General features: G+C 43.6%; 3 protein-coding genes across 4 annotated transcripts in view; all 3 read left to right on the forward strand.

The window, feature by feature from the left end:
• Positions 1–3,009, forward strand: part of SEC23B (SEC23 homolog B, COPII coat complex component) — a 14,650-nt gene extending 11,641 nt beyond the window's left edge. Inside the window, exons 17-19 of the mRNA XM_013194928.3 lie at positions 650–805; positions 1,842–1,907; positions 2,756–3,009. Of these exons, the coding sequence (XP_013050382.2) occupies positions 650–805; positions 1,842–1,907; positions 2,756–2,845 (312 nt within the window). The 3' untranslated portion in view covers positions 2,846–3,009. The remainder of the gene's footprint in view (positions 1–649; positions 806–1,841; positions 1,908–2,755) is intronic.
• Positions 3,010–3,270: 261 nt separating this feature from the next.
• On the forward strand, positions 3,271–4,178 carry SMIM26 (small integral membrane protein 26). The gene is made up of 2 exons (XM_066993541.1): positions 3,271–3,525; positions 3,765–4,178. Exons 1-2 carry the CDS (start codon positions 3,405–3,407, stop codon positions 3,950–3,952), a joined length of 309 nt encoding a protein of 102 aa, XP_066849642.1. The 5' UTR covers positions 3,271–3,404; the 3' UTR covers positions 3,953–4,178.
• A 1,177-nt stretch (positions 4,179–5,355) lies between these two features.
• Positions 5,356–26,075, forward strand: DTD1 (D-aminoacyl-tRNA deacylase 1). 2 transcript variants are annotated; one of them, XM_048078910.2, is made up of 6 exons: positions 5,356–5,512; positions 6,431–6,521; positions 8,744–8,979; positions 14,560–14,657; positions 24,328–24,504; positions 25,459–26,075. In XM_048078910.2, the coding sequence occupies exons 1-5, from the start codon at positions 5,470–5,472 to the stop codon at positions 24,481–24,483; spliced, it is 624 nt and encodes a 207-aa protein (XP_047934867.1). In that variant the 5' UTR covers positions 5,356–5,469; the 3' UTR covers positions 24,484–24,504; positions 25,459–26,075. The 2 variants fall into 2 exon arrangements, with proteins under 2 accessions (XP_047934867.1, XP_047934868.1); XM_048078911.2 differs by lacking the exon at positions 5,356–5,512 and adding an exon at positions 5,674–5,820.
• Positions 26,076–26,383: the final 308 nt, after the last annotated feature.

A 26,383-nucleotide genomic window follows, 5' to 3' on the forward strand; every position in this document is an offset into this window, starting at 1 on the left:
TGGTATGATAGCTTGCAGCAGCTCCATTGTTGGCTCCCGACATTCCTCCACGTAGTGTTTGTTCTCACTGAGAAGAGAGCAGGGATATGTGAGTGACGTGAGCAGGAGCTGAATGGTGGAGTCAACAACGATAAATCTTCCGAAGTTACCTTAACCAGTGTCTCCATATCTCAACTGTTGTGAAGTAACACACTCAGCAGCTGGGTAAAATTAGACAAAGGAAGAGTGAGGTGTGTGATCTGCCTATGTACGGAGCAATTGTCAGTTACCAGTGTCACTTGAAAATAGCATAGTACAATGGCTGCTCCATTTAAGTCAAATTTGAGTCAAATTCAAAATGTCAGTGATTTTATAGCTGCTTGGTACTTTTATGTCAATGCAGGCTGAAACATAATGCCTTGAAGTTTTCTTTGAACAAATTGTTCTTGTATTGCACAGACTGCTACCCAATTTTGTGTTGAGTGCCTTTTCTTAAATTAAGGAACAGACAGAAACTAAACAATATTATTGACAGAACAGTGAAAGCTTGTTTGTCCTGTGTTCCGTAAGCAGAAGCATGTGTAATCTTCTACTGCCTGAAGAAGCCCCAGTTAAAAAGGGGAGGCTTGTAGACGTCTCTACCACTTTTTAATTTCTTCCCTGTCAACAGACTATTGCACAGTGGCAGAAAGCTGGTTACCAAGACATGCCTGAATATGAAAACTTCAAGCACCTGCTGCAAGCCCCACTGGATGATGCCCAGGAAATCTTGCAGACTAGATTCCCAATGCCACGTTACATCCACACGGAACATGGGGGCAGTCAGGTAAGGAGGTTTATTCAGGAACTCTCTCTGTTGAATAAAGCAAATACCTGTCTTTTCCTGCTTTACGAAAGGGGTGGTTTTGTAAGTTAAATACAGTGATAATTTAGCCTTTAAAAGTACAGAGCTTATATATTTTCTCATGAGCTCTTACTGCCACTTTTTTCCTTTAATAAGCCAGTCACTCTCTGGATATGCTTTTGAAATCTGAGGATGGAAGGTGGGGGGGAAAAAAAGCTTAAATATATTTATTTATTCCCCAAAGAAAAAGTGGGAAATCAGTGACTTGGCTCCGTATCTAAACTTGCTCAAGACAGGGAGTGCGGTTAGTTTGCTATAACCATAAGTCACACTGAATGATTGAACATCTGTTCCTTTATTCTCGGATGCCAGATGAGGATATAAAACAGTTCCTATTTTTGTTCTTTCTGGAATTGCAGTAGTTCAGTGCTTGTCTCTGGCTGTGTTGTTGTCTGTAGGAGTGAAGAGGCAGGAATCGGTAATCCAAACCAGAATTTTGGTGTTAATTTCTGATATTATGAGTGTTACCCTGGTTCTCCATTGACCTCTTTTCTACGGTGCAGATGGGGACTTGCAAGGGATGCAGCTGGTGACGTGGCTGTGTCACGTGGAACCAGAGCTGCCCTGCCAAGCAGGCACCGCTTGCTGCAGCAGAGCTATGTCCCTTGGACGGACCTTCAAGGTGACGTCCTCCCTTTCGAAATGGAGGTGCCCATAGGGAACTGCCACCACCTGGTGGTAAACTCCCTTCCCTGCTGTTACTTTGTAGATAATGCAATCAGCAGAACTTGCTGCTCTCTTTTTGAGACAACAGGAAAATGCCCCAAGTTTTAAGTTCAGTAAAATTGTCTATGGAGCAGGGCTATTTCTGAACGTCAAACCTGTTTAAGTTAAACTAGCACATTGCTTGTAAAAGCAGAGGAAAATCACTATTCATGTATCTAAGGTGGTAAGTCTTATGAGAGCTGACAAGTCTGCCGTTTTGTAAAAACAGTTTTCCCATGTTTTGTTTTAATAGGCCCGGTTCCTCTTGTCTAAAGTGAACCCTTCACAGACCCACAATAACCTCTATGCATGGGGCCAGGTAAGCAATGGAAGAGCTGCTTATGTTTGGGAATGCTGTAAAATGTACATCTACATATTCGTCTGCATAGGGGCAGTCCTGCTTCATCACATGGTATTTGGCCACAAACTCGTTCTATTTGTCCTGCTCTTACCTAATGGCTTTTTGCAAGACATCTGTGCTTGGATTTGAAAATTTTACAGTGAAAATTTTTACAGTACAGTTCTTTATGCTGCAAAGTACAAAGAAGCAAGGTTACTTCTGTGCACCAAAGGATTTATGATGGAATTACTGGTTGAAATTGTAATAGCAGTGCTTTTGCCCCTTTGATCTCCCTTCCTCTCACGTAGCTAGCTACTTGTGTAGGGCACAGACCAGGAGAGTGTATTTGGTGGCTGCTACTGATGGATGCAGCTAAGTTGATACGGGAACTCCTACAGGTTCTAGATGACCTGACATAGAAATTTGTTTTCACCATTTGCTATAGCTCTGATGTAAAACCCTTAGGACATAGTGTATTTATTCTTTTGGAAAAAGTAACTAGCATATGGATACATATCTAATTTTTCTGCAAATAACAGGTATTTACATTTTTTATCTTGTTTCTGTAGAGCTTTGGGCAGAAAACTTCCTATTGCTTTAGAAAGAAGAGACATTTTTGCTGTAGGTGCAGATGGCACTGAAAGATGTTGTCAGTGCTGTAATCAAAGAGTGGTCTCTTTTGAGTAGGTCTGTCCTTTATAAGGAAAAGGTGAATGATTTAATAGGCAATTAGCGTTAGTAGACTGCTGACCTCTGATTTGGTTTCAGTTAGTCCCTGGTGTTAATGTTATTTTAGACTCATCATTTTTTTTTTAACCTGTCTGCAGGAATCAGGAGCTCCAATCCTGACAGATGATGTTAGTCTCCAGGTATTCATGGACCATCTGAAGAAACTGGCAGTTTCAAGTGCATCGTGACTTGGATCTGACAGAAGCAAGAACAGAAGAATTACATGGATCATGTTGATGACAAAAGTGGAATGATCTATTTACATTTCCTTCTCTTTTAGAATACAGTTTTTAAATATTGAATGAAATAAATATGTGGGGAGAGTTTTGTACTTTGCCCTTTTAGATATTAATTTATTTGTATTCCTTTTTGTCTCTATTGTTTACTCTACCTCTTTCATACTGTAATTAGAGTTAAAGTAGCCCTTAGAAGTCTTTACCTTATTTTGTAACATTCTTTGCTTTTAAACGGTGTATTTTAGCAACCTGTATTAACGAAAAATAAAACCGGGTAAGGAAAGCATTAATAGCCGGTGCAGTCCCCAGCGTGGCTGGACGCACGATGGCCTTGGCCTACCTCCTTTCCACTTTTGAGAAATAAAACACTGGGCTGCGCAGAAACTATTAAAATTAACTTCAGTCGCTGTTGCCTAAGCGCTCACTGGGGGAGGGTTTGAGGGCGGGGCGGGCCCGGCCGCGTAATGGCGCCGCGCCGCCGCCGTGTCCCGCCCCCCGGGGGCGCAGGCGGATGATGGCGGCGCGGGCGGCCGTGTGGAACGCCCGCTGGGCCCTGCTCTACTCGCTGGGCGGCTGGACCGCGCTGGGCGGCATGATGCACTACAGCTACCGCAGCGCCGGGGCCGGGGCCGGTACGGGGCCGGGAGGGCTCGCCTGAGGGGCCGGGGGTGCTGAACGTAGACCCCGGCCTCAGGGGATGAGGCAGGGGGGTGTCCGGGGGTGCTGCTGGCTCGCTGTGCCCGCCCCGAGCTAGGTGCTTGGTGCTCCTGTAGCTCCTCCTCAACACGCTGCTGGTAGGAAATAACACCGAAATGTTCACAGCAGTGAAACATTTTAGTACTAAACATCTTTTTTTTCTTCTACTCCTTAGAGAATGAAAATCATCCTCCACCGGAGGACTCAGTCTCTCGAGAAGTAGTCGTTACAGATACACCTATAGGATTAAAAATCACAACGGTAACAACGTATAACAAGGACTTTGTGTCTCCTGCTACTCGGCTGCTCAGGAGTGTGAAATCTTTCTTTGACCCTACTGATAGCCCTCCTTCTGAAAAGTGAGTAGTCTGGAAAATTGAACTCTGTGCTGTTGGGGGAGAGCTGGCTTGTCGGAGAAAGTCGTCCTGGAGCATGGCGCCACACCGTCAGTCGAAAACTTTCTCGTCTTGTTGAAATGACAGCTCCATCACTGAAATCACTTTGCAAAACTTGTAACCTTCTCATCTGCTGAGATCAATGCTGTATTTGCACTTGTACTCAAATTATTAAACATGAATAGTTCATCTAAGAGCGTTGTGAGATGTTAATGAGTCTGTGTGCTGCCTGGTGTCCTGTGCCCTATAGTCTGACCATGTACCTGTTGCAGCTTTTTGTGAAGATTTCCCAGCTCAGTGGGGGTGTTTTTTCAGCTACAAGCATGAAGATTTTTCTGAAAGAGCAATATAGCTTTGCGTTGTGTAACATGGGTCCAGGGATACTGCCTCCTATAGCAAACGGCACACCTATATGAGAGACCTGCTATCCCCTTGCAGGTCCGTGTGGGCAGTGCGTTCAGGTACAGGGACCAAGTCTTGTGCTCTGTCCCTGTGTGCAGCTGCCCTCAGTCCCTATACTCATTACCTCTTTCCCTGAGTTCACTAACCTTCATTTCTATAGGGGTTTCCCTCCTCTTAGAGCTTCTGGGTCCCTTTAAAGGAGGTTGCCTCTGCCAGGCCCTTGTTCCTACAGGGGTTTCCCTGATCTTTACACATACTATCTCCCCTTTATAGGTTACTGTCTCCTGCTACTGAGTGTAAACTTTGTTTCTATAAGGTTTCCCCATGTCCTTGTGGACATTGCCTGCTTTTTACAGGGGCTTCTCCTGTACCCTATAGGCACTGCCTCCCATCTGAAGGAAGCTGACTGCAGCCCCTGCACATGCAGACCTTCCTTTCTTGTAGGGAATGCCCTTGCAGACACCTCCCTGTTTCTACAGAGGCTGCCCCCTCTCCCTATGGCCTTTTCTAGGAGGATGCCTGCTTGCAGCTAGTCTTTACAAAGCCTCCCCACAGACTGTAGATGCCACCTTGGTGTATAGAAAGCTGCTCCCAGTCCCTCTACCCCATCTTGTAGGGGGCTTTTACACACGTAGCTGCCCCACCCCAAATTTTACAGGGGCTTTTATACCGCGTTGCTCCCAACTTACAGACACACTTTAGCTACTGTCTCCTCTGTCCCTACACCTACCACCTCCTCAAGAAGCCTTCAAGAAGTTTCCTTCAAGAAGTTTCCTGGGCACCTACGGACACCGCATTCCTACAGAGGGAATTCCTATAGAAGGCTGCTCTGGTACCTCCCTGCAGCTCCCCCGCCAAACAACCCCCTCCTCGCCTAAAACCCTAAAACCTGGGGGGGGGGGGGGGGGCTGGAAGGCCTTCCCTTAGGGTCTTCCCTATCGGCACCACCCTCGGCGACCCTCCAGGGCTGCCGCAGCACCTCCGACCCGCCAGGGGACGCTGCCAGCCCCCCCCCGGGCCTCCCCTGCCCAGCTCCGCCGCCGCCGCCGCAGCCTCCCCGCGCCGGGCCTCCGCTGCGCCACCATGAAGGCCATCGTCCAGCGGGTGGCACAGGCCAGTGTCACAGGTCAGTGGGCGACACCGGGACCGACAACGGGACACGGGGAGGGGGGGGAGGAGGAGGCGGGGGCGGGCGGAGCGTGGCTCCGCCACGCTCCGCCCGCCCCCGCCTCCTCCTCCCCCCCTCCCCGTGTCCCCTTCCACAGCTCGCTCAGCCTTCAGGCTGTCTGGGCAGCGGTGCGGTGGGGAAATGGGGTGAATTCGCTGGTGTAGCTCACTTGGGTGATTTTTGCAAAGGTTGAGGGGAGTTGTGGTGCCTCTCGTTAGCGCTGCTGCCCCGTTTGTAGTCTGTGTGTGGAGTTCCTCAATGCTGAAGTAAGTGCGGTGGGCTGGTCCCTCGCAGGTGAGACCCTGTATTCAGAAGGCTTTTGAAAGAGGGCTTCTCTGATATCTTAGAATCACAGAATGGCTCAGGTTGGAAGGGACCTTAAAGATCATCATGTTCCAACCCCCCTGCTGCAGACAGGGATGCCGCCCACTAGATCAGGTTGCCCAAAGCCCCATCCAGCCTGGCCTTGAACACCTCCAGGGATGGAGCATCCACAGCCTGTCTTGGCAAACTGTTCCAGTGCCTCACCACCCTCACAGTGAAGAATTATCCATATATATCACAGAATCGTTAAGGTTGGAAAAGACCTTCAAGATCATCTGGTCCAACCATCCCCCTACCACCACTGTCACCCACTAAACCATGTCCCTAAGCGCCACATCCAGCCTTTCCTTGGACACCCCCAGGGACGGTGTGGCCACCACTTCCCTGGGCAACCCGTTCCAATGCCTTACTCTCTAGCAAAATTAAGATGGATAAGAAAGGTTTAGAATTATGTTTTCTGTGGTGCTTGTACAGCTGAAATTAATACTTACCTATGTTACAAAATGAGACAATGCATTTAATCTTTTTTCTCTTTTTTTCCTTCTTCCCTAGTGGGTGGTGAGCAAATAAGTTCAATAGGACGAGGCCTCTGTGTGCTGCTGGGCATCTCGTTGGAAGATACACAAAGAGAACTGGAGCACATGTAAGTCATGTATTTCCTTTTTCCTTGTACTCTTTTATTTGTACATTTCTGGCTTTGAATCAGTACTGCCTATGCTGTACTAAAGGAAACGAGGCACTCCTTCTGTTGGGAAACACAGATTTGCCAGTGTTAGTTCCTCTTGAGATTTTACCTAGAATGCATTTTGTTTTAGTTGGAGTTTTCTTTTTATGTCCCATTGAGAAAATAAGTTTTCCAATTTCTGTCTATGTGTTTTTTTTTTCTTTGTGAAGAAGAGGAAGAATCAACATTTTCTGTTTTTCTGATCTCCCTTATTTGAATGTCTGACCTTTTTACTCTAAGAGTTTCACCTTAAAGGACTCCGTCCTTCAAGTATGGTATATATCAGAAACCTCAAACTCTTAGATTGTGCTTGACAAATTCTCTTCTTCCAAGAGACTGGAAAATCTCATCAGTTACTTCTCTGTAAATATGAATCAGTTCTGGCAGCCTGGAGGCCTGGCTCTGCCATCCCTTCCATGGCCACAAAATACTGCAATTCAGCCACCAAACACATGAGAGAGAGTTCTCCAGGCAATTCTTCTGTCTCCTTCAGGCTTTTTATTGTTCTGGGGCTGATCTCAGTTCTTACAAAGACAAAGAAAACCAGATAATTCAAGAAGAGGGAAGACAGTGAAGAGAGGAGAACGTAACTGAGGGTGAAAGCAACCCTTAGCAGATGTGGAAGAGAAAGTAGAAAGTGAGGATGCAAACTGAAGGTCGGTAAGGATCTCACTTATGAAATTCATGGAAAATGGCAGCAAAGCTGAAGACGCTTTAATCAAGACATGCTCCAGTGTCTTGTCTTACTGTTTGTCTCTTCGGGGTGTGGCATTTGCTGTATAGTTTTTTTCTCATTCCTGCCTTGGTGAATGACAGATACTTTTGAATATTGCAAGTGGGTGATCACCAACGACCGTGCTCTCAACACCAGGAAGTTTGGATGGCTGACGCAGAAAAGGCAGGAAGCCGGCATCTGAAAAGAACAAATAACAAGAAATCAGCGTGACCAGGCTCTTCAAGTGCTATTAAAGGAAACTTTAGTAATCCTGTAGATGAAACAGCAAATACCTTTTTCATTAAAACACAGCTGTGACGATAATTTAAACCTATGTGCCAGCTTTCAAAGCTTCTAACTGTGCTTCATTCAGAAGCTGTTTCTGTTTGTCTTTGACATGCACAAATTGGCAAGGATATTTTCCTGTGGCTGTGCCTTAGAGCTGGCAAAGCCTGAAGCTAGCCCATAATAAAGTTTCAGCTTTATTTTATGCTATCTGCCTCACCTCTTGTGGAGGTAAAATGTCTGGCTGATGGCTGCAATTGAAATGCTTTGCACTCATCTGCGCTCACTGTTGGCAGATGCTGCAGGTGTGGAGAAGCTAAAAGAAGAAACTAAAGACTGGAGAGCAGCACGCGTGCACTCTTGTAATCGAAGTCCAACAACTGATTGGGTTGCAAGTCTGTCTGCTGCTTTTTAGGATTCATTTGTGAAAGTCCCTTTGTCCTTGTCCTCTGAGTATTCAAGCCAGTCTTTTCTGGTACCCACATTGAAACAGCAGCCCTAATACAAATCTAAATGACAAATCCCAGTCACCACGTAGCTGCCCCCTCTATTTCTGCACTGTTCCCTGCTTTCCTTTTGGTCCTGACGGAAAAGTGCTTTCCTTGCAGGGCTTGCGGCATCTGGTTTGGGATGCATGCTAGTGGGAGACAAAGCTGGAGGAGTATATGTGAATCATGTTTGGTAACAACCATAGTTTAGGATGATCTCATTTCATAATGAGTATGATTTCCCAGTGCAGTAGGAGGAATAAATTGCCAAAGCTATACATGTTAAATAACGTTGTGACTCGTAAAATCAGATAGTAAAGAATAAGCTTTCTTATTATACCATCTTCATGTCACCCTGTGATGTGCAGTTGTTCTGTCCTGATCTCGTTCTCTACAAAAAGATGGAAGATATTAATTAATGGTCAGATAATATTATGCATGTGTGTAAGGACTTTCTTGGTTGTGGGGTCTACCTAATGTGAGGATATTTCTGTGGTTTAGGAAGGAAAGGACAAAGGGATCTGTTATGTGGAGGCAGAATGAATGTGCATCTGCCATCCCTTTTCTCTCTTCCTGTGTGGTGTGTATTACTTGTACTCGTTGATCCTGCATGGGACGATTTAGAAATTTAAAAAATCTTTTTCTCCTTCTAGGGTTCGAAAGATCTTAAACTTGCGAGTGTTTGAAGACGAAAGTGGGAAACACTGGTCCAAAAGTGTGATGGATAAACAGTACGAAGTGTTGTGTGTGAGCCAATTTACTCTCCAGTGCATCCTGAAAGGAAACAAACCCGACTACCACATGGCAATGCCCACAGAGCAGGCGGAGAGTTTTTATAACAACTTCCTAGAGCAGCTAAGAAAAGCCTACAAACCAGAGCTTATTAAAGGTAAGGGTGAAAGGTTGGTAGGGTCCTTGAGGCGACCAGTGGACCTCGTTTTCGTGCTCTTCCGTGATTGTTACCTTATTCTGTGAGTGTCTATGTTGCAAAGGAGCTGTCTTCATGCGGCGATAGATGAGCGGTTTTACAGTACATTTACAAGCAGCCTGATGGGGTGATCAGTCCAGCCTTCCTCTAGCCAAGCCATTTCTTGGTGTTCCTCTGGAACAGTTTGATGTTTAGATGTTCTTGTGTTGTCGTCAGATGTACCAAGTGAGCAATGACTGACCGCATAACTCGGAGAGGCTGCAGCCGTGAGAACTAGCTCTGGGGTCAGGCTTGCTCAAAGGCTGGATGTCCTTGTGCGAGACTCACCCATTGCAAGCATTTCTTCTGAGGGGTAGGTGGTTGGCCAGGCTGGAAGGCATTGCCAGTGTGTGATGGACAGTGTATCTCAATCCGTCACTTTATTTTTGTGTTCCAATAAGTGATAATGATGACAGTGGGAGGTGTAATGTGCTACTTGAAAACAGCATTTGATGTAGACTGTCTTTTCTCATCTACATGCCGTTTATGAAACAGTTTTCTCGTTACCAGAAAATGCCTGGCTTCCCTTTGCATTTGTGCTTTATCCACCTTTAATCTTTTCTGTTTGCTTTCCAACCATTTGCAGATTTAGACTTGAATTTTAGATATAGTTGTCCAGAAGATAAGAGTCTAGAAGGACTTTTTTAATGGAGGTTATTCATAGACAGAAGTGGAAAAATTGAGATCGTGATAATGGTCAGCCTTACTTTCCTTATGAGGAAAAAGGGGAAAAAAGGCAGAACACTAGCTGGGGGAAGGTTTAGAGGTTAATCTCAATGTTGACTGTGGATGAAAGATAAGGTACCATTACAGTGAAGTGTTTTCCAAGGAGGCGCAGTGAAACACGTGCATAAAATGCTTGTCTTATGTCAACTTCCCAATAGCTTGATATATTCTTCCAGTCAACCTTCGCTGGTGATAAGGAGTGCACTTCTTATACCCCTTCCATACATTCCTTTTGGTCTGTAACATGAAACTTCTGGTCTAATGAATTCAGAGCGTGTGCTTTTTGAATTTTTATCTTTTGTTGAGTTGTGATTAAGTTAGGACCCGTTCCTGTGCCTCTGAAGCTGATAACAGAACTTCCTGGGAAGTCAATGGGACTAAAATTTGCTCTGGGAAGATTTGATTGAGTTGGGCCCCTTTGTCCGGGTAAAGTAAAAGCAGGTGTGGGCTTACTTTTTTCACTTAAACAAGGTCCATAAAAATTGATGTATCTCTACGTATCTACATCTTTATCCTTGGTATTTGGAAAATGCTCTGTTTCTGAGATACTCTCAAGCATTTTTTGTATTTTGACAGCAACTTTTTAACCTTCTCTTTTCAGTAAGCTGTACACTTGAAAAGAATAGCCACTGCTGTTGAGTGCCCATATTTTGGCCCTTGATTGCCAATGTTTTCTTCAAAGCCAGCTTTCACTTCTGTTCTTTGTTTTCATGCTGAAAACATAGATTTGGAAGCACCAGAGTGGTCGCCTCTGCTATTGTGTCAGATAACACAGACATTTGAAACTGCTTTCAGCACTGGAACCACCTGTTAATTTATCATTTTGCTTTATTTCTAGGTTGTTCCAGCCTGCACTGGGCTGCATTCAAGCCTGTTAGCGTCTTATGATGGAAGTTTCTGTTGTGCCAGTTGCTTTGCTAGTGTTTTTTGTTTGTTTGCTATTTATTTATTTATCTGTTTGTGGGTGCAAGGTTTCTGTAGCTTGACAGTTTCAGGGATAGCAGGCTAAGCCATGCGGTTGCAGCAGCAGAGTTTACAATTTCCCTGAGCTGAGGTGAGTTAAAAGACAGAGCCTTTGCACACTAGCTGGTTGTATGCGAGCAGGACTGCTTGGGAGTAAATATACATTTTTGAAATTGTGATGCCTGGGCTGTGATTTAGTGTGACGTGCAAATGTACTGAATTCTGCCCTGAAAAAGTCATGAGAAAACCAGAGCCTGGGGTCTGTCCTGTGTGCCACTAGGTTACAAAGGGTAATGGGGGCGCCCTGGGAAGGAGCGCTGATGCACGAGCTGGCAGGCTATTAAAATAGGCTTAGTTTATCAACGTGAGGCTCTGCCTGCTATCTTCAAAATGTGACCTCAGATATTTCCCCTACACATACACTTCCACACACGTGCAGTTGTAGTCACTGGGAGATTAGTTTGATTCTCTGGATTGGTGTAGGTGGCTTTCCCTTTGATCTTGCAAATACGCTTAATGCCTTTTAGAAGAATCATTTCATTATTTGAAAGGGTATTTGTGTACCTGAGTCAAAGGCTCATAAATGTATTGCCGCTTTGCTTAAGAGCCTTGTGTTTTCTATTTCCAGTGTTGTTGTTTCAGTAGGCTGATCTGGCTGTCAGAAGTTCAGGTACTACGTGTGCTGGGGCAGGCGACTCCTCCATCTAGCCTGTGGTTTACCTGGAACTGGCCAGCTGGGAGCTCAGAGTGACCAGCGGCCCCCAAAGAGAAGTGCAGACTATTCTTTCACACCCCAAGCAGGGGGACGTTTGACAGACAGTATCTTGGAGAAGGCTTGGAGCTGTGGTTCTTGTTTCACACAGATGCTTTAAAACTGCAAATGGACCCACAGGTCTGGGGAGGAGAGAAGGGGTGCATCAGAAATCAGCGCTACTCTTGTTTCGGCACTTCTTGTTGTGAAATTAATTCTGAAATACCTCAACTTCACTCAGAGGAACAGAGCTGGTGAGTGCAGGTCTGAGGACTCTGCACAAGCTAGTATCCGAAAACTAGGCCTACACAAGGCTTCTCCTTGCGGGTCAGGCCTTCGCTCTCTGTCCTGAATGTGGATTAATCTTCTGAGGCAGTGAGAATTAGCATGGCAAAGAGCGCGAAACATCTCACTGCCTTAATAGCAATATCTGAGTCAATGTGGGAGGACTTTTCCACAACAAGGAGTTTAGTTCAGATTGAGGTTTGGTGCAGGATGAAAGCAGAATTATTCTGTCAGATTAATTCCCTTTGTGAGCGTTGTCACTTTGGAATAAAGTGCGCTTATCTGGAGCAGGGTTACTCACATGGGGTTAATTAGGAATAACTTTCCAAATAGACAGGCGTAGAAGTAACTTCTGAATAAAATCAGTGTGAAATTTCTAGGTCATGAGGCTTGAGATATGTCCAAAAAATATTTCATTTTCAAGTCTTTACATCGTAGATTTGTCTTGTCTTTCTCAGCTCAGATGATAAAAATCCTCTTTGCCTCTGAAGAAGGCATGTGTGCCAGAGTCTAAGGGCAAAGGAATTTGAAGAGATGGGTGGCCAGCAGAATAAACTTGTCACTTGTAGGATCCTATTTCATTGCAGAGGAGGTTGCAAGGAGGTGACTCGATCAGTTAAGAAATCTTAAAAATTGCTTACTACTTTGAAGAGCGTTGTGGTATAAAAAGCAGGAAAAGAAATAGTATTCAGGGGTAAGTTGCTAGTGTTTCCCATGGTCATTACAGGACCATGTGTGTGATAGATTTACCCAAAGTTGCCAGGATAACAAGTGACGTGGTAGGAGGGAGGGTTCTTTCAGCTCCTTTCTTTCTGACTGAAATATGAAATCAGTCCGGAGAGGCTTCATTTTGCCTTGGGACACAGAGATGGAAGAGATCAAATCCTCAGTTTCTTTGCAGTCCTGTGCAGGAGAGGGATTTGTCTCTCTCTGAGTTTCAGAAATTGCATTAAAGGGCAGAACAATCAGCTCAGCTCCTTTGCAGTCCTTCTGCCCAAGTACCACAGAGGTGCTGTGTTCCTCCGGTGTGCTCTGAGGTGAACGCAAACTGGAGCATTACCACACGTGTTGGCCTGTTCTAAGGGGAGTCAGGCTTGTGTCTCCACTTTCAGGAAACCAAAACACAAAAATGAAAAATGCCCTCTCAGAAAGCCTGTGTGAAGTGCCTTATACTGAAACTACTGCTGACGTTAGGACAAGAGAAAAAAGGCAGGAGCAAGTTTTTTTCACCGGCAGCCAGCACTGGGGGAGATACTGCTGTAGAAGTATCTCTTTTTAATGAATAATTGGGTATTGATGTAAGAAGTGAAATTAGTTTTTTAGCTTTCTCTTGTTCTTCCAGGCAAGACCAGACCCCCAAGCTGCAGAGAATAAGAACTGTATTACAGTGAGGCCACTTCTTGAAAAGAGTGATGATAACTGGTGCACCACTAGAACCCTTTAGTTTTGTTGTACAAAGAAGCTGCCAGCACAAAAACCCAGAAGCATCCTACAAGGAAAGCACACGCTGCACAGGGTCTGTAGTTCCTGAAACTACAGGACACATCAATTTGTGGTAAGGAGGGGTGGCAGCTGCTCCTAGGAACATCAGCTTTGCAATATGCTCAATAGCTTGAAGATGGGGGTGAGTGGTGGCCCGCAAGACATTTTGGAATAAGTGCAATAGAGGGATTTTGGAGTATGTGAAGAAATTCCCCCATGGTTGGCTTTTTAAATTGTTTAAGAGAATGAGATTGCCGCGACTGAAGCCTGCTCTGCCTTTCATACTGTGGTGGCTGCAAGGCACAGAGAGGAAGATCTGGAAGAGAGGGGGCAATAGAGGAGGGCAGCATTTTCTGTTTTTAGGTACTGTTTCCATTAGCTCTTAATCCTAAACTCTCTGAGCAGTGATTCACCTTGACCTGAGGTGAATTCTCCTTGGGTCAAAAGACTGGAAGTTTAGGTATGAGGAGAACAGGAGAGAGCTGTTAAAAAGATGTCCCTCGGATGCAGTTCTGATGCAGGGACAATTCAGGTAGAAAGTGCTCGTGACCTGGGAGTGCTGTGAGGGTACTGATAAACTTGATGGCTTATCTACCACTTTCTCAGCCTTGAAGAAAGGTGCCGGGGAAGGTTTTGCTTGCTTGTTTTAGGTCCAAACATGCATGGAAAGTGTGAAAGGCTGGCCTTTTTCATGAGTAAAGTACAGGAGAGGGAGGATATGGTTACAGAGAGCTCTTTGAAAAGTATTTTTTCAAAAAAAAATGCAAAAAAAATTCTTTCAAAAGCTATTTACCAAACTCCTACAAAGAATGGCCTAGGTTGCAAACAGGAGCATAGGAATTACTGTATCAGATTGGGATTGCCCTGCAAACCAATGCCCCAAACTAGCGCTTCAGAATATGCTTTTTTTTTTTTTTTTTAAACCTTTTGCCCATATATAAGATTTCTTCAAAACTTCAGCCTTTTAGCTGGACTGGATCCCTAGACTTAACTGTTACATCCTTTACAATTTTGTCTCCTGCCAATGAGAAGTGTCCTGCCTCACCTGAAGTGTGAGCACCGTGATTATCTGTGGACTTGTTCTGTTTTGTGGACATCTCTGTACTTTGCTGTGTATTTGTTGTCTCTGAATATCAGAGCACAAGGCTGAGTGCATGTAGACGTTTTTCTTAGTAACTTTCTGCAGTTCATTAATTAGCTGTCCTGTATTTATTTATCATTTATTTAAGTAGCACGTTTGGGAAAGATTTTGGTACGTGTTATCCTTTCAGCACTTCTGTCTCTTCCCTTTTCAGACGGCAAGTTTGGCGCCTACATGCAGGTACACATCCAGAACGACGGTCCTGTAACAATAGAGCTGGAGTCCCCGGCTGCCACTGTCGACCCTAAACAGGTAAACGAGCCAGGGGGTCTGCCTGGAAAGGGTGGATGCATGGGGCTGTGCCTCCTCTGTGAATACATACATCTGCCTTTATGTGTACTTGGGAATACTGGCATGTAGGGCACTCTGTGGCAGCAGAGCTCTTTCTTTTTTTGCATGTTCATGCACACTGTTCTGTTTTTCCCTCTTTTGTTCTAACAGAGGTTGGAAAATACAGGGAATTATGCATCCCCTGGGAATTCTGCATAGCTCAAAAAAACCCACCACATACTAAAGGCATTTGGAGCCTAATGGGAAAAGAACGAGGGACAGTCTAAAGCATCGTCTCTTATACAGTAGTTTCTCCTTAAAATTATGAATTCCTATTGAAAGAGGTTGTCAACTGAAAAAAAATGCCTACATCAAGAAATTAAACAACAAAAACAACCCAACTCACAGGCACCAGAGGAGAGAGGGTACACAAGAAGAATCACTATGGTGATTTAAAGCACTTCCTTTGCTTGCTCACTGTGTCTTTGAGCGTCATGTTGCACAGACAGGCTAGCTAAAAGCTGAAGTATTATCTTCTAGATAAACTCCCTTTGCATATCTCAAACCTATTAATGATTTTCGTAGTTAAAGGTATTTATAGCAGTAACTGATGAAAGCAGTGCTATACTGACAAATACTTTATCTTGAGCTATCTTAAAGATGAAAGTAGGCATTGAGTGGAGAACATCAGATAGAATAGAAGCAAGTTTATCCTAGTGCTAACGTAACAGCTTATTTGCTATTTCTGATTATAAAGCTTCTCATATACAGTTTCCCTAATTACAGAATTACAGAGCGGTCGAGGTTGGAAGGGACCTGTGTAGGTCACCTGGTCCAACTCCTTCAGTGTTTGGGCAAGGAACAAGTTTTGCCAGTATGTGTATGCTATTGTTAGCTGGAGGTAAGTAGTTCTGTCACCCTGCACAACAGCCAGGCCAGCCAGAGCAAGAGCATTTCTGTCAGGGGTTTGCCTATTGGATTCTGAAAAACCTCCAGGGATGGAGATGCTAGTGCTCCCTGGGGCAATCTTTTCCAGGGCTTTACAGCTTGAATCTTAGGCTAAATCTTTGTAACTCTTCTGCAGTCTAAATCCATCCCAATTATCTTGTTTCCCGTGGTCACAGATGTTTTTCATCCTGTTTGCTGTTGTTTATTTGTGTGTATGAAGATACCAAATGTACCAAGGTAGCAAAACCCATCTGATTCTGCTCTGGAATTATTCCACATTTGCCTACTTGTAATCTGAATTTTTGAGATTCAGTTTAGTCTTTCTGTTTAAATGACAGAAGGTCTTTATCAGCGATCTATACTGCAGTGCTGAGCAAAGGATCAGTTGCAGTAAAATCGTTCAGTTCTTCAGGCTGGTGATGAGACCGTACATGATTAGCAGCAGGTGGACCAGTCCTACTGATGTGGCATGTATGGCTAAAACATTTGAGAAGAGAAAGCATTGGAATTACAATTGTATAAGCTAACAAGCTGTAAACAGCATGCAGCTGCTTATTTTTGTTGCTTTAAATAACTAGGGTATATTGTTTTGGAGGTGTTTTTTTTACCTTCTAATTCTGTTCTGCATCCTTTTGTGATGTTTTACCCCCTGAAAGAACTACATACACCTCTTCTCTGGCTGGCTGTACTCTCACAGCTGTAGCACAGAGTTCACAGCCCAGACCATACATAATTAGCAGCAGCAGCAGTGCTGTCCTTGGATGAAGGGCTAGGAGATGTAAGCACTCACATACCCGTGTGGAGGGATGGAGCTGCTGCTGATTTGCTCAGGAAATATAACTTGTAGAAATGTGGATGGCAGAGCAATGGCGTGCTTTGATCTCCCGTTCGAACTGTTCTACAGTTCCTACATCGTCTCAGAGAGTCAGGGTAGATCAAGTATTTCTTTTCAGTCTTGCAGTGAAGGTAGCAAGATCGGGTATTGCAGTTACGATGCAGGAAACAAAAGGATTTTTCATAATGATCTAGTACAAATCACAGGCACTGCAGTTTCCAGCCTTAACCTGTGAAGCAATTTTTGGGTAATCCCTTTTTGAATTTACATGCATCCATTTGGATAATTGCAGAGGTAGGCACCAAGACAAATGATGTCTGTGCTGTCTCAGTTAAGTTTGTTGTGATCATTGCTGAGTTTAGGTTAGCAATGCCCAGAGTGCTTTGTATGTTTATATCCTATTTTGGGGAAAGCTAAAAATGTAATTTGTCTTGTTTCAAAGGATCTTGTAGCTAGTAGAAGCAGCCAGATGGAAAAAAAGCGGGAAGAAGTTTTAGGGGAAGTGACATGGACACAAGTGAAAAAAACAAACCGCAAAGTGTGAAGGTGTTTTGGTTCCCCAAAGAGGGTATTGCTTCAGCTTGTATTTTCATTTTGGGGAAGGGTGGAGATTGTTTTAGAATTATGTGATCAGTACCATTGTACTTATGCAGCTGGTGTCAAATATTTTGTGATATTAAACTATTGCAAATGACTGTATGGTGAGGGCCTCCATCTGCAGAAGGAATGAATTTTCTCTGATTTTTTTTTTTGTAATCTAGTTTTTCTTCCTTCCCACGTTGATGTATGCACCATATGAGACATAAAGTGCAGTCCTCTCCTTGACTCTATTAGCTGACATTTTTCCTAGATGTTGTGCTGCTTGTTTAATGTTTGCCTTCTTCCAGTTATGCTGAGCTTACTTTCAAGAAATAAACCTGAAACCTGAGAGTTCATTTTCTTATACTGAAAGTTTTGGTGAGAAAAATGAACGAAAGAGAGCTCAGCTTGTTATTGATATCACTGGTGATAAAGAATGGGGAGGAAAACAAGTAGGGTTATCCCCACTCAGGGATAAACTGCTCTGCTAGGGAATTTTTCCAAGACCCTGGGAGGACAGTTAGACCAGGGTAACTGGTGAAGGGCAGGTACCACTTTTCTTGCCTCAGGCTGAAGTTACAGATAATGTAACTTGATTGTATGCTGCTTACATTTCTTTTAGGAACAAAATGAAGTATGCAATTCATGCGTGAGCTGCTCATTGGCCTAAAGGATCCTGTCCTCTTCTTAAGAAAAAAACCTAATAATACTTTGATCATAAGAATAAGGTACAGTTGTGTGGAAAGGAAAAGGAAAATATTAGATGATCTGCTGCTTTCTTAGCAGGTTGTGAGACAGTCCTTGTGCCACAGCCTTTCAGTGGCTTTGTTTTTGCAGTAAACCCCTGCATTTTATCTCAGTGCTATCATTGCTTAGTGACATTCGTACTGAACTGCTTTATTTGTGATGACCCTATGATAGTTTGAAAGATTTGTCTCTTTTGGAAATGTAGCCTGTCCTTAAAGTTGTTGTGATCCCTCCCCTCCTCTCCTCTCTCTTCTTTTTTTTTTTTTTTTTTGAGATTTGAAATCATAGCAGCTTGGACACAACTACTGAAATTTAAAATGTACATCTGCAGATCTTGTGGTTCCAGAAACATGAGTACTGCCACTGATTTTCTGGCAGACTGCTAACAAAACAATTCTGCCAGTGGTGTCGTTCACTTTTTCCTGGTGTTATTGATGGTTTTATCAAAAGGAAAAGCTGTCTTGAGAGCAGAAATCAATCTCTGTGTACACATTGATCACAGAAAATCAGGAACACTGGATGTATTTGTTTGTTCAAGGAAGACTGACAAAGAGGAGTTGTAGGATGTGGGAAATTAACTTGAGCAAAACAAACAACCCAGAGAATTATTAGCATTTTCAAGTGGGGGACATCTCGTGCTAGTTTGCATGTTCATACTACAGCAAATTGGTTTCAAAAGTAATGTATCATAGTATTACAGCTGATGGAATGGCAGACATTTCTGAATAGTGAAACGTTTCAAAGAGCAGCCTTGCTTTCCACTATAATTACTCAATTTTCACTTTTTTTTTTCCATGTCTCTGATGTACTATTAAATTGCATCAAGCTAGAATTTGCCAAAGAAGCTGTCAAACCAAATGTAAATTTTGACCTTTTTCAAAAACTGTTACTCTGTATTTCGGACAGTCCGTTGGGAACGAAGCAATGTCCACATGCTTCAAAATGTCTTGCTTATCAGCAGTGTCTCAGCAGTGCAGGATATCTGTATTGCAATGGCAGATAAGAAAAGTTAGTTTCTGTGGACTGAAGACTTGTATTTTTGTATATTGTCACAAGGAAGATGGTCTTAGACACTTGAGATATTTCAAGATCTTTCTGACTTCTTCCATGCTTCAGAAATTCAGCAGTAGGGTCAGACCAGATACTGATTCCCCTAGGAAGCGGAGCACAGATTTTGACTGCTGGCAAGGGACTAGCAGTTTCTGAACAACCTATCTGTTTGTGGGCTGTGATTCTTGCCAAAGTCATAACATGGAGCCATGCCAGGGTACTGTGGCTTCAGAGAAAATGATCAGCATTTTCAGGTTTACATCTGAAATTATTTTGTGTGTGATTTTTCAGGCTTCGTTACTCCTGGTTTGTCTGTACTTAAGGCTATCTTAAGGATTCGAGGGTTTCCCATTCTAATCCTGTGCCCATATTTTTGTCTGTGGTATGTTTACTTGTCATAGATCAACACAGAGGATGTCTGATCTTGTGTTATAAATGTGAACATTTCAGTGCTTGTGGAGATGTAACTGCACTACACCCAGGATCATAGAATTACATAGGTTAGAAGAGACACTTTTGATCATAAAGTCCAACCATCAACCGAACACTACCCAGTGCAGTGCTAAACCATGTCCCTAAGTGCCACATCCACACGTCTCTTAAATATCCCCAGGGACGGTGACTCCACTACCTCCTTGGGCAGCCTATTCCAACGCCTCCCCAATTTCCCTGAAGAAATTCTTCCTGATATCCAATCTAAACCTTCCGTGATGCAACTGAAGGAGCTGGCAGAAGCACTCACCAAGCGACTTTCAATAATTTATCATTGAATTACTGTAGAATTAAATTATTATAGAATATTTTGTCTGCTTCTTCATCCTGATTAGGTGGTCTATAATATGCTCGTACCACATTATCTCCCTTCTTGGCCTTACCGAAAGACACTCAACCCTTTCAACACCATAACTAAGCTCCATGCCATCAAGATGTTTCCTAACATAGAGGCCTACGTCCCCTCCTTTCCTTCCCTGCCTGTCTCTCCTGAATAGCCTGTAGCCACCCATCTCAGCACTCCAGGCCCCATCTCACTGAGGCCTGTGGTATCATAGCCCTGAGACGGGGCTAAAATTCCAGCTCCCCTTTCATATTTGTGAAGTTGGGCCCCTAAGGAAGCTGATCACTGGCTGTCATTCCTTTGTGCCGCTCTTCAGGTGCTCTCCCGCTGACCTCTGCTCCTTTTCCTGTCTCCAGGCAGCCACTGCTGATGCTGACCAGCGTTCCCTGTGCCCAGCAGCTGTAGTTTAAAGCCCTCTTTGCCTGTAACTAAAGATGCGTTTTCCCTCCTCAGACAGACGGACCCCATCTGACCCCAGAAGAGCAGGTTTCACAAAGCGAGTCCCATGGCCTGGGTAGGAATGGCACCAGCCCCGTAGCCATTTGTCAGTTTGCCAGATCTGACTGACCCTTTCAGTCCCCTTCCCTTTGACACGAGCGATGGAAGAGAAAATTGCCTGAACCCGAGTCCCGTTCTGCTGCTCCCAGGGCTCTGTAGTCCTTGATGCTCCTCAGACCGCTCCTGGTGCACACGTGAAACAGCAGTGGCAGATAATAGCCAGTGAGTTGTATGAGGCTTTGTAGTTTCTTGGTGATATCCTTGGTAAGAGCCCCACAAAGCAGCACACCTCTCCAGAGTGTCGGGTCAGCAAGTGGGTGCCCCCTGTACCTCTCAGAAGAGGGTCACCCACTGCTGTCACCCGTCACACTGGTAGTTATTCAGGTACCAGATCGGGCTGGCTTAGTCGGCCCCAGCATCTCCTCTGGTGTGACCTGTCCTTCATCGTCAGCGTGCAGAGCAGCGAAGCAGTTCTGCCAGGGCACCTCAGGCTTGGGGAAAGTCTCTTCCTCCTGCTGGTCCTTGCCGTTTTAAGCTTCCATTCTTCGGCGTTACTGGCCTCCCTCCCTTCTTTGTGTGCTGGTGGGGCCAACAGGGTTTGGCTTGTTGGCTGAGGGTCCCCTGCAGACTGCGCTTGGCTCCAGCTGTCTGCCTCCTCCTCAGCCTCCACGACGCTACTGCGCAGCCTTCTCACGCTGCTGACCACGCAGCTTTTCATCGTAAGCAGACACAGTGCTTTTGCAACAAGACAGTGCTGCATCTGCTGTAAAAGGACCACGCTTTGAATGCTGAGGAGCCTTCCAAGAGGTCTAAGCATGAATTTAGGGTTTTAGACGTAGAGTGGAGTTAGGTGCTTTCCATACAGGTGCACCATCTCCGCAGCTAGCTAGCAATCATCATGGTGCAGTAGACACAAACAGCTCATGATAGGTCTACAGATGAGATAATGACTGTCAACACACTCTGTACTTACATGAAAAGCGTTAATGATATGTTTCTTTGAGATGGAATTGTGTGTCTGAAGTGTTATTTACTGTAATACTGAAAAATGAGCTGTCATGAATTTTTTTCAGCTTGCAGGCAGGTCTTTTTTGGCAGAGCATGCTTCTGTAATATCCTTTTCAATCAATCAAGCGCTTTATAAGCGAGGACATGAAAAACTTCAGAGATGTGTAATTCTTTTATTGCCTGCATAATGAAGATGAGTGTGTATTTTGTGGGTACAAAGAAATACATATTTTATCTCTGTGCCCAAACTTTGGTTCATAGACTGATCACGGTACATGCACAGACTGAAGAGCATGCATGTGTGTGTGTGTATGGCCATAGGTACACACAAATCTTTATTTATTTCAGCGTTACTTGAGTATTAGATGGATGAAGCAGTTCATTTACAAACTTTATTTTGTTATAATTTAAAATAAATTATTAAATTTTGTTTATAATAAGACATGGATTAAAATTATCTTCTCCCTTCGTGTAAACGAACTTGTCGTTTTTCTTGGAGCTGGGTGAGTACTACTGTCAGATCATGCCAACGTGGGCGTTGTTCTTAATATTCAAGGTTGTTCGTGGTGCTTTTTCTTCATCTATTAAAGGTGCTGCCCTGTGAGGAAGATGTTTAGTTGGGTTGTCATGCGTACGGTCTTGGGCAGGCTACAGATCTATGTGTGAAGATCGATCTGGATTTCTCTCTGGTTATTGGCTATTCTGTTTGCCATCGGTGCTTCTCCACTACACCATTCTCAAACTAATTAGCTGCAGAACCGGTGGTAATTTATGAGGTCCTTCATGATAAATGTATATCATAACTTTAGAAATTGTTGCTTACTTTTTACTTTAGAATATGAATACTACAGAGATTTCAAAAGAGAATATGATCCCTTTGTACTTAAGACTAAATGTACATAAATATAAAAACACGATATATAACTATGTATACTTCAGAAGTCTTAGCATGCTATTTGCCCTCAAGACCATCTTGGAAACTGGCCAGTATAAGCATGTTTGAAATGCTAATATGGCATGCTAGTATATATCGAGTCGTTTCTGCCTCTGTGTAAATTATATATGAACAAATATATATTATGTACATGGATTCTGTATTCCATACCGCAAGGTTCACAGTATGAACACACCACTATTTCCCATGTTTGGAAAATCTGGGGTTGGCTTCATTGGGTTAGCTCACAGCCTCCTCAGAGGAAAAGGTAATTCAATTTAAACTATTGTGTCTATGTGATTTAGGCTTTTTTTTTTCTCCTTTTGAGTAATAAGAAAGAGAACACTAGTTAGAGAGGAGTGGATTTCCTGTTTCATGGAGTTACGTTACGGAACTACGTGCTACGCAGACACTTTTTCTGCACCATTATTGCTGAGAAAGGGTCACCGCTAAGAGCCAAGATGCCACAGTAACAGAAGGGGGTACCAGCTGCAGCAGCTGTTTAGGTTACAGATTTGTTGCAACAGGTTTGACTGTTTTGGCTTTGTGTTGGGGGTACTCTGTAATAATTGACTGTTAGGTTGAAGGCTAGGGAGGAATGATGTACACACATCAGTGATGAATGATGTAGATATTTATAAAGGTGTACAAATCAATATTTTGAAACGTAGGAGCTGTGCTTTCTGCAGCCTGCAGCTAATATAACATGCCTTCCCACTTCAATACATTTTTGTCTGTGAAGGTCGCTGTAACCCCAAACCTGGTTTCAGCAGCAGAATGAGCCCAGTGCCATTTGTATAAATAAAAAACAACTGCATAGACATCATCCAAGTACCGTTAATCAATGCTTAGCACCTTTAATAGTAAGAGCTCTCAAACATTTGTTTCCCTTCTTGCAGATGCACTCACTTTCTCAGTCACTTTTAACATTCACGTGCTGTTTGTGTAGGCTTGTTGGCAGAATAGTAGTGTACATCTATCAGACACTTGAGTTAGAATATTGCCTGTATCGTGCCCTGGGTGCTTGTTACATATCTGCATGTGACAAGGACTGGATCATGCTAAACAGATGCATTGTACTCTGTCATTTCACACAGTGAAAGTAAACTAATTTTAGTTGTGAAAAAAAAATCAAAGGATATTCTGTGTCAGCCTAGAAGCCCATGTGTGCAGGTATGTAAGGATGGTGTGTATGTGCCATGAGGCACAAGGGGATGCTGTGCATCCTCCCGAGGCTCTGCATTCTGCCCTCAAAGCTCTTAGTGGCTTGCAGATTTACATCTTCACATGCATCTTCCACAAGCCTGTCTAATTCAAAATCAGCACACTTAATCTAACTTACTTGATTCTATGAAGATTTCACCTCAGAAAAGATCTGCTAGCCATGAAATGGTAACTTGTGACTAGCATGCTTTATCCTGGGGGAATCATCATGGAAGCACTTGAGAAAATCAGAAGATTATGGAAATTAACCAAGCTGAAGGACTGCACGCAGCGTCCATAGTGATTTAAGTAACTATCAGTTTGTAGCGTCCCCAAAACTTACTGCAACCTGCTTCTCTGAAAAATGGGAAAGAGATGTAACAGTGACAGCTAAGTGCAGCTTAGTTTGACTTTTCTAGGAGCATTGAAAATACCTCTGTGGAGAGGTGGCAAGGTGGTGTTAGCTGAAGGTTTCGTCCAAGCTGATTTGAAATGGTTATTCTATATCCTATGTGATGCTACAGTTCATCTCTTTTTTTTTTTTTTTCCTGGTAGAAATAAATGTATTTGATGAATGGTTGCCTGAACTTGTTAGAAACCTGCAGACTACGACACTGCTGCTTAAGACCCAAAGCAGAACAGGAGGTTGGTGGAATCCAGCCACCCCTTTTGGTCCTTGTGTTTTATTCTTTTCTATGTTGGCAGATTGCGTTGAGCAGAAAAGGAACTCAGAGGAAAAGCAGAGGATAGTCCTTTGAATATGTACAGTTCTCATTTACACTCAGGGTTGTGATCATGTTAGTGTATGAGCATTCACTGTCTTTTCCAAATACCCGAAAATCTAAACATTTTCTTTTTTCTTTCTTTTGTTTCTTAATGATATGCGTATAGCTATTATGAATCTGAGTTACCAGGTTGCTACAAATGCTCACATTTACAAGTTTTTAGAAATACTGTCTTCTGAAATGACTTTATTCCATAAAGTCTTTTCTCACTCTCCTTGCTTTGTAAATAGCTGACAAAACTTGAAAAGCAACAGCAAAGAAAAGAGAAGACCAGAACCAAGGTACCCTCTGAATCAAGTAGAGAAAGAAATGCCCCCCGTAACAAGGACGACCCCAGCGCAAGCAGTGGAGCAGAAGGAGACGTGTCTTCGGAAAGAGAGCCTTAGCTCCTCCAAAGCAGGCCTCAGGTATGGCTTTTACACTCCTGTATAGTTGTGTCCTCCTGCTTGGCAGTCTCTAACCCTGGGTACTTCGCTGAAGCAGTACCTGGAGTCTGCACAGAGTTGCATTTAAAGTGTTGAAAGGTGAAATTCTGATAATCTTGCTGGTGGGTAGCCTCCTTTTTGATCTGCAGTTGGCAGAGCAGAATGCCAGAATGTAGAAGTGGGTGAAAACCTCTCCCTAGCTGTGCGATTGGCTGGTGGTGTGTGTCTTGAATTTGGCCCGGCCAGGACCGTTTCCAGGCTGAGACTGGAGTTCTAAAATGTCGGTCTTAGAGCACAGCAGTGACTTAACCGAGAATCCTGCTTTGTGCTCTTCAGAGCTGAGATACGTGGTCATGTTTCTCTCCCTGCCTTTCCCTAACAGGCAGGTCACTCTGGAACAGCCCCCACCATTTGTAATACCCAAATAACTCAAAATCCCCAGAAATGGAAGTGGAAAACATTTTGGAAGTTGGAGACAGACCAGAACTGGAAGTTACAGTTCCCCTCCCCTCAGTGTGTCCTCTTGTTTTTACACTCAGTGTATGCTCTTGTTTTAATACTGGTGATGAGTAGGCACATTGGGAAGGAGAATGTTTTTTTAGAAACTAAAGTGAGAACGTACCATTTTTCAACAACTGTTGGCCTTACTGCCATGCCACAGGAACACAAGCTTTCCCCCGCTGTTTCTGGGTTATGTGTTGATATGAGAACATTTTAGAGGGCAGGAGTTTGCATGCCTTATGAGTGCTTTAATCAGCCTGACCCTTCCAATAGCGTTTGAAAATCTAGGTTGCTGAACATTTCTAAAATGGTGCAACCTAGCATTAAATTTCATGCCGTGACAGTAAGTCAAGGTACTTCTGTCTGTGTGAGTTGAAGGAATCCTGTACTTTTCTACTCTACCTACAGTAATGTTTCTGTTTGTTTGCCTTCCAGAGTTTCTCATATAAAAGCTACACTGGATTCTTGAGGAGAGACCTAACAGACATTCACCTCAGCACCACTCTTCGAGGACTTCGGATAGGAATGGGAAATGGAGAAACAGAACTAAGACAATAGAAACCTATATCATTCTGTATCGAAACAACCAAAGCAATGCTTTCAGATCCAGTTGTTAATGTGTAGTATCAGTAGTAAAAAGGACTTGTAACATTTTTGTGTATGTGTTTTCACATGACTGCTGAATAAAGGATGACTGTAGGCAGATTGTAGCAGAACATTCACTATCAGTACATAAAGCTCCATTTCAAAAATAAATCAGGGTTTTTCCTTAAACTTACACTTGAATTCTGAAAGTTATCCAAGCAAGCTTGTACTTTGATTCTCACTCTCTGATGTCATGTGCTACCTGTTTCCATGGCAGCCTGTAGGTCTGTGTGTATTTTGGTATATTGTTCAACTGCTATGTAACACCAAGTTAGGCAGTCTAGTCTTTCTGCATGGATTAAGTTATTAAAAGGAAAGATCAGCCACTAGTTGTTTATCATGTGAAACACATCTGTCTTGTAAACTTTTTTAAAAACAGAAAAGACTTTATTAAACAAATGATGCTAGCTGAGTGCCTGTTGGTGTTTGTTGCATTCCCTAGTCCATAGCCATGTGTGTGACAATGAGGGTGACACAGAGCAAAAGCAACAGCCAAAAAACACCTCCCAACGTAACTCATCCACGTCTCCTTTGGAAACTCAGAAGTCAGGTTTCTACCCTGAAATATCTACTCTTTCTAACACAGTAATTCCTTTAGATACTTGATAGTGGTCATCAAAGCGCGTCAGCAGCTGCTCTGCATACGGCATCGTGCATGTGTTGACATTTATGTCAGACAGTTTTAGGAAGCTGCCAGCAAACAAGTCAGGAAGCA

The sequence above is a fragment of the Anser cygnoides genome, chromosome 3, assembly GCF_040182565.1.
Source record: "Anser cygnoides isolate HZ-2024a breed goose chromosome 3, Taihu_goose_T2T_genome, whole genome shotgun sequence".
Lineage (NCBI taxonomy): Eukaryota > Metazoa > Chordata > Aves > Anseriformes > Anatidae > Anser > Anser cygnoides.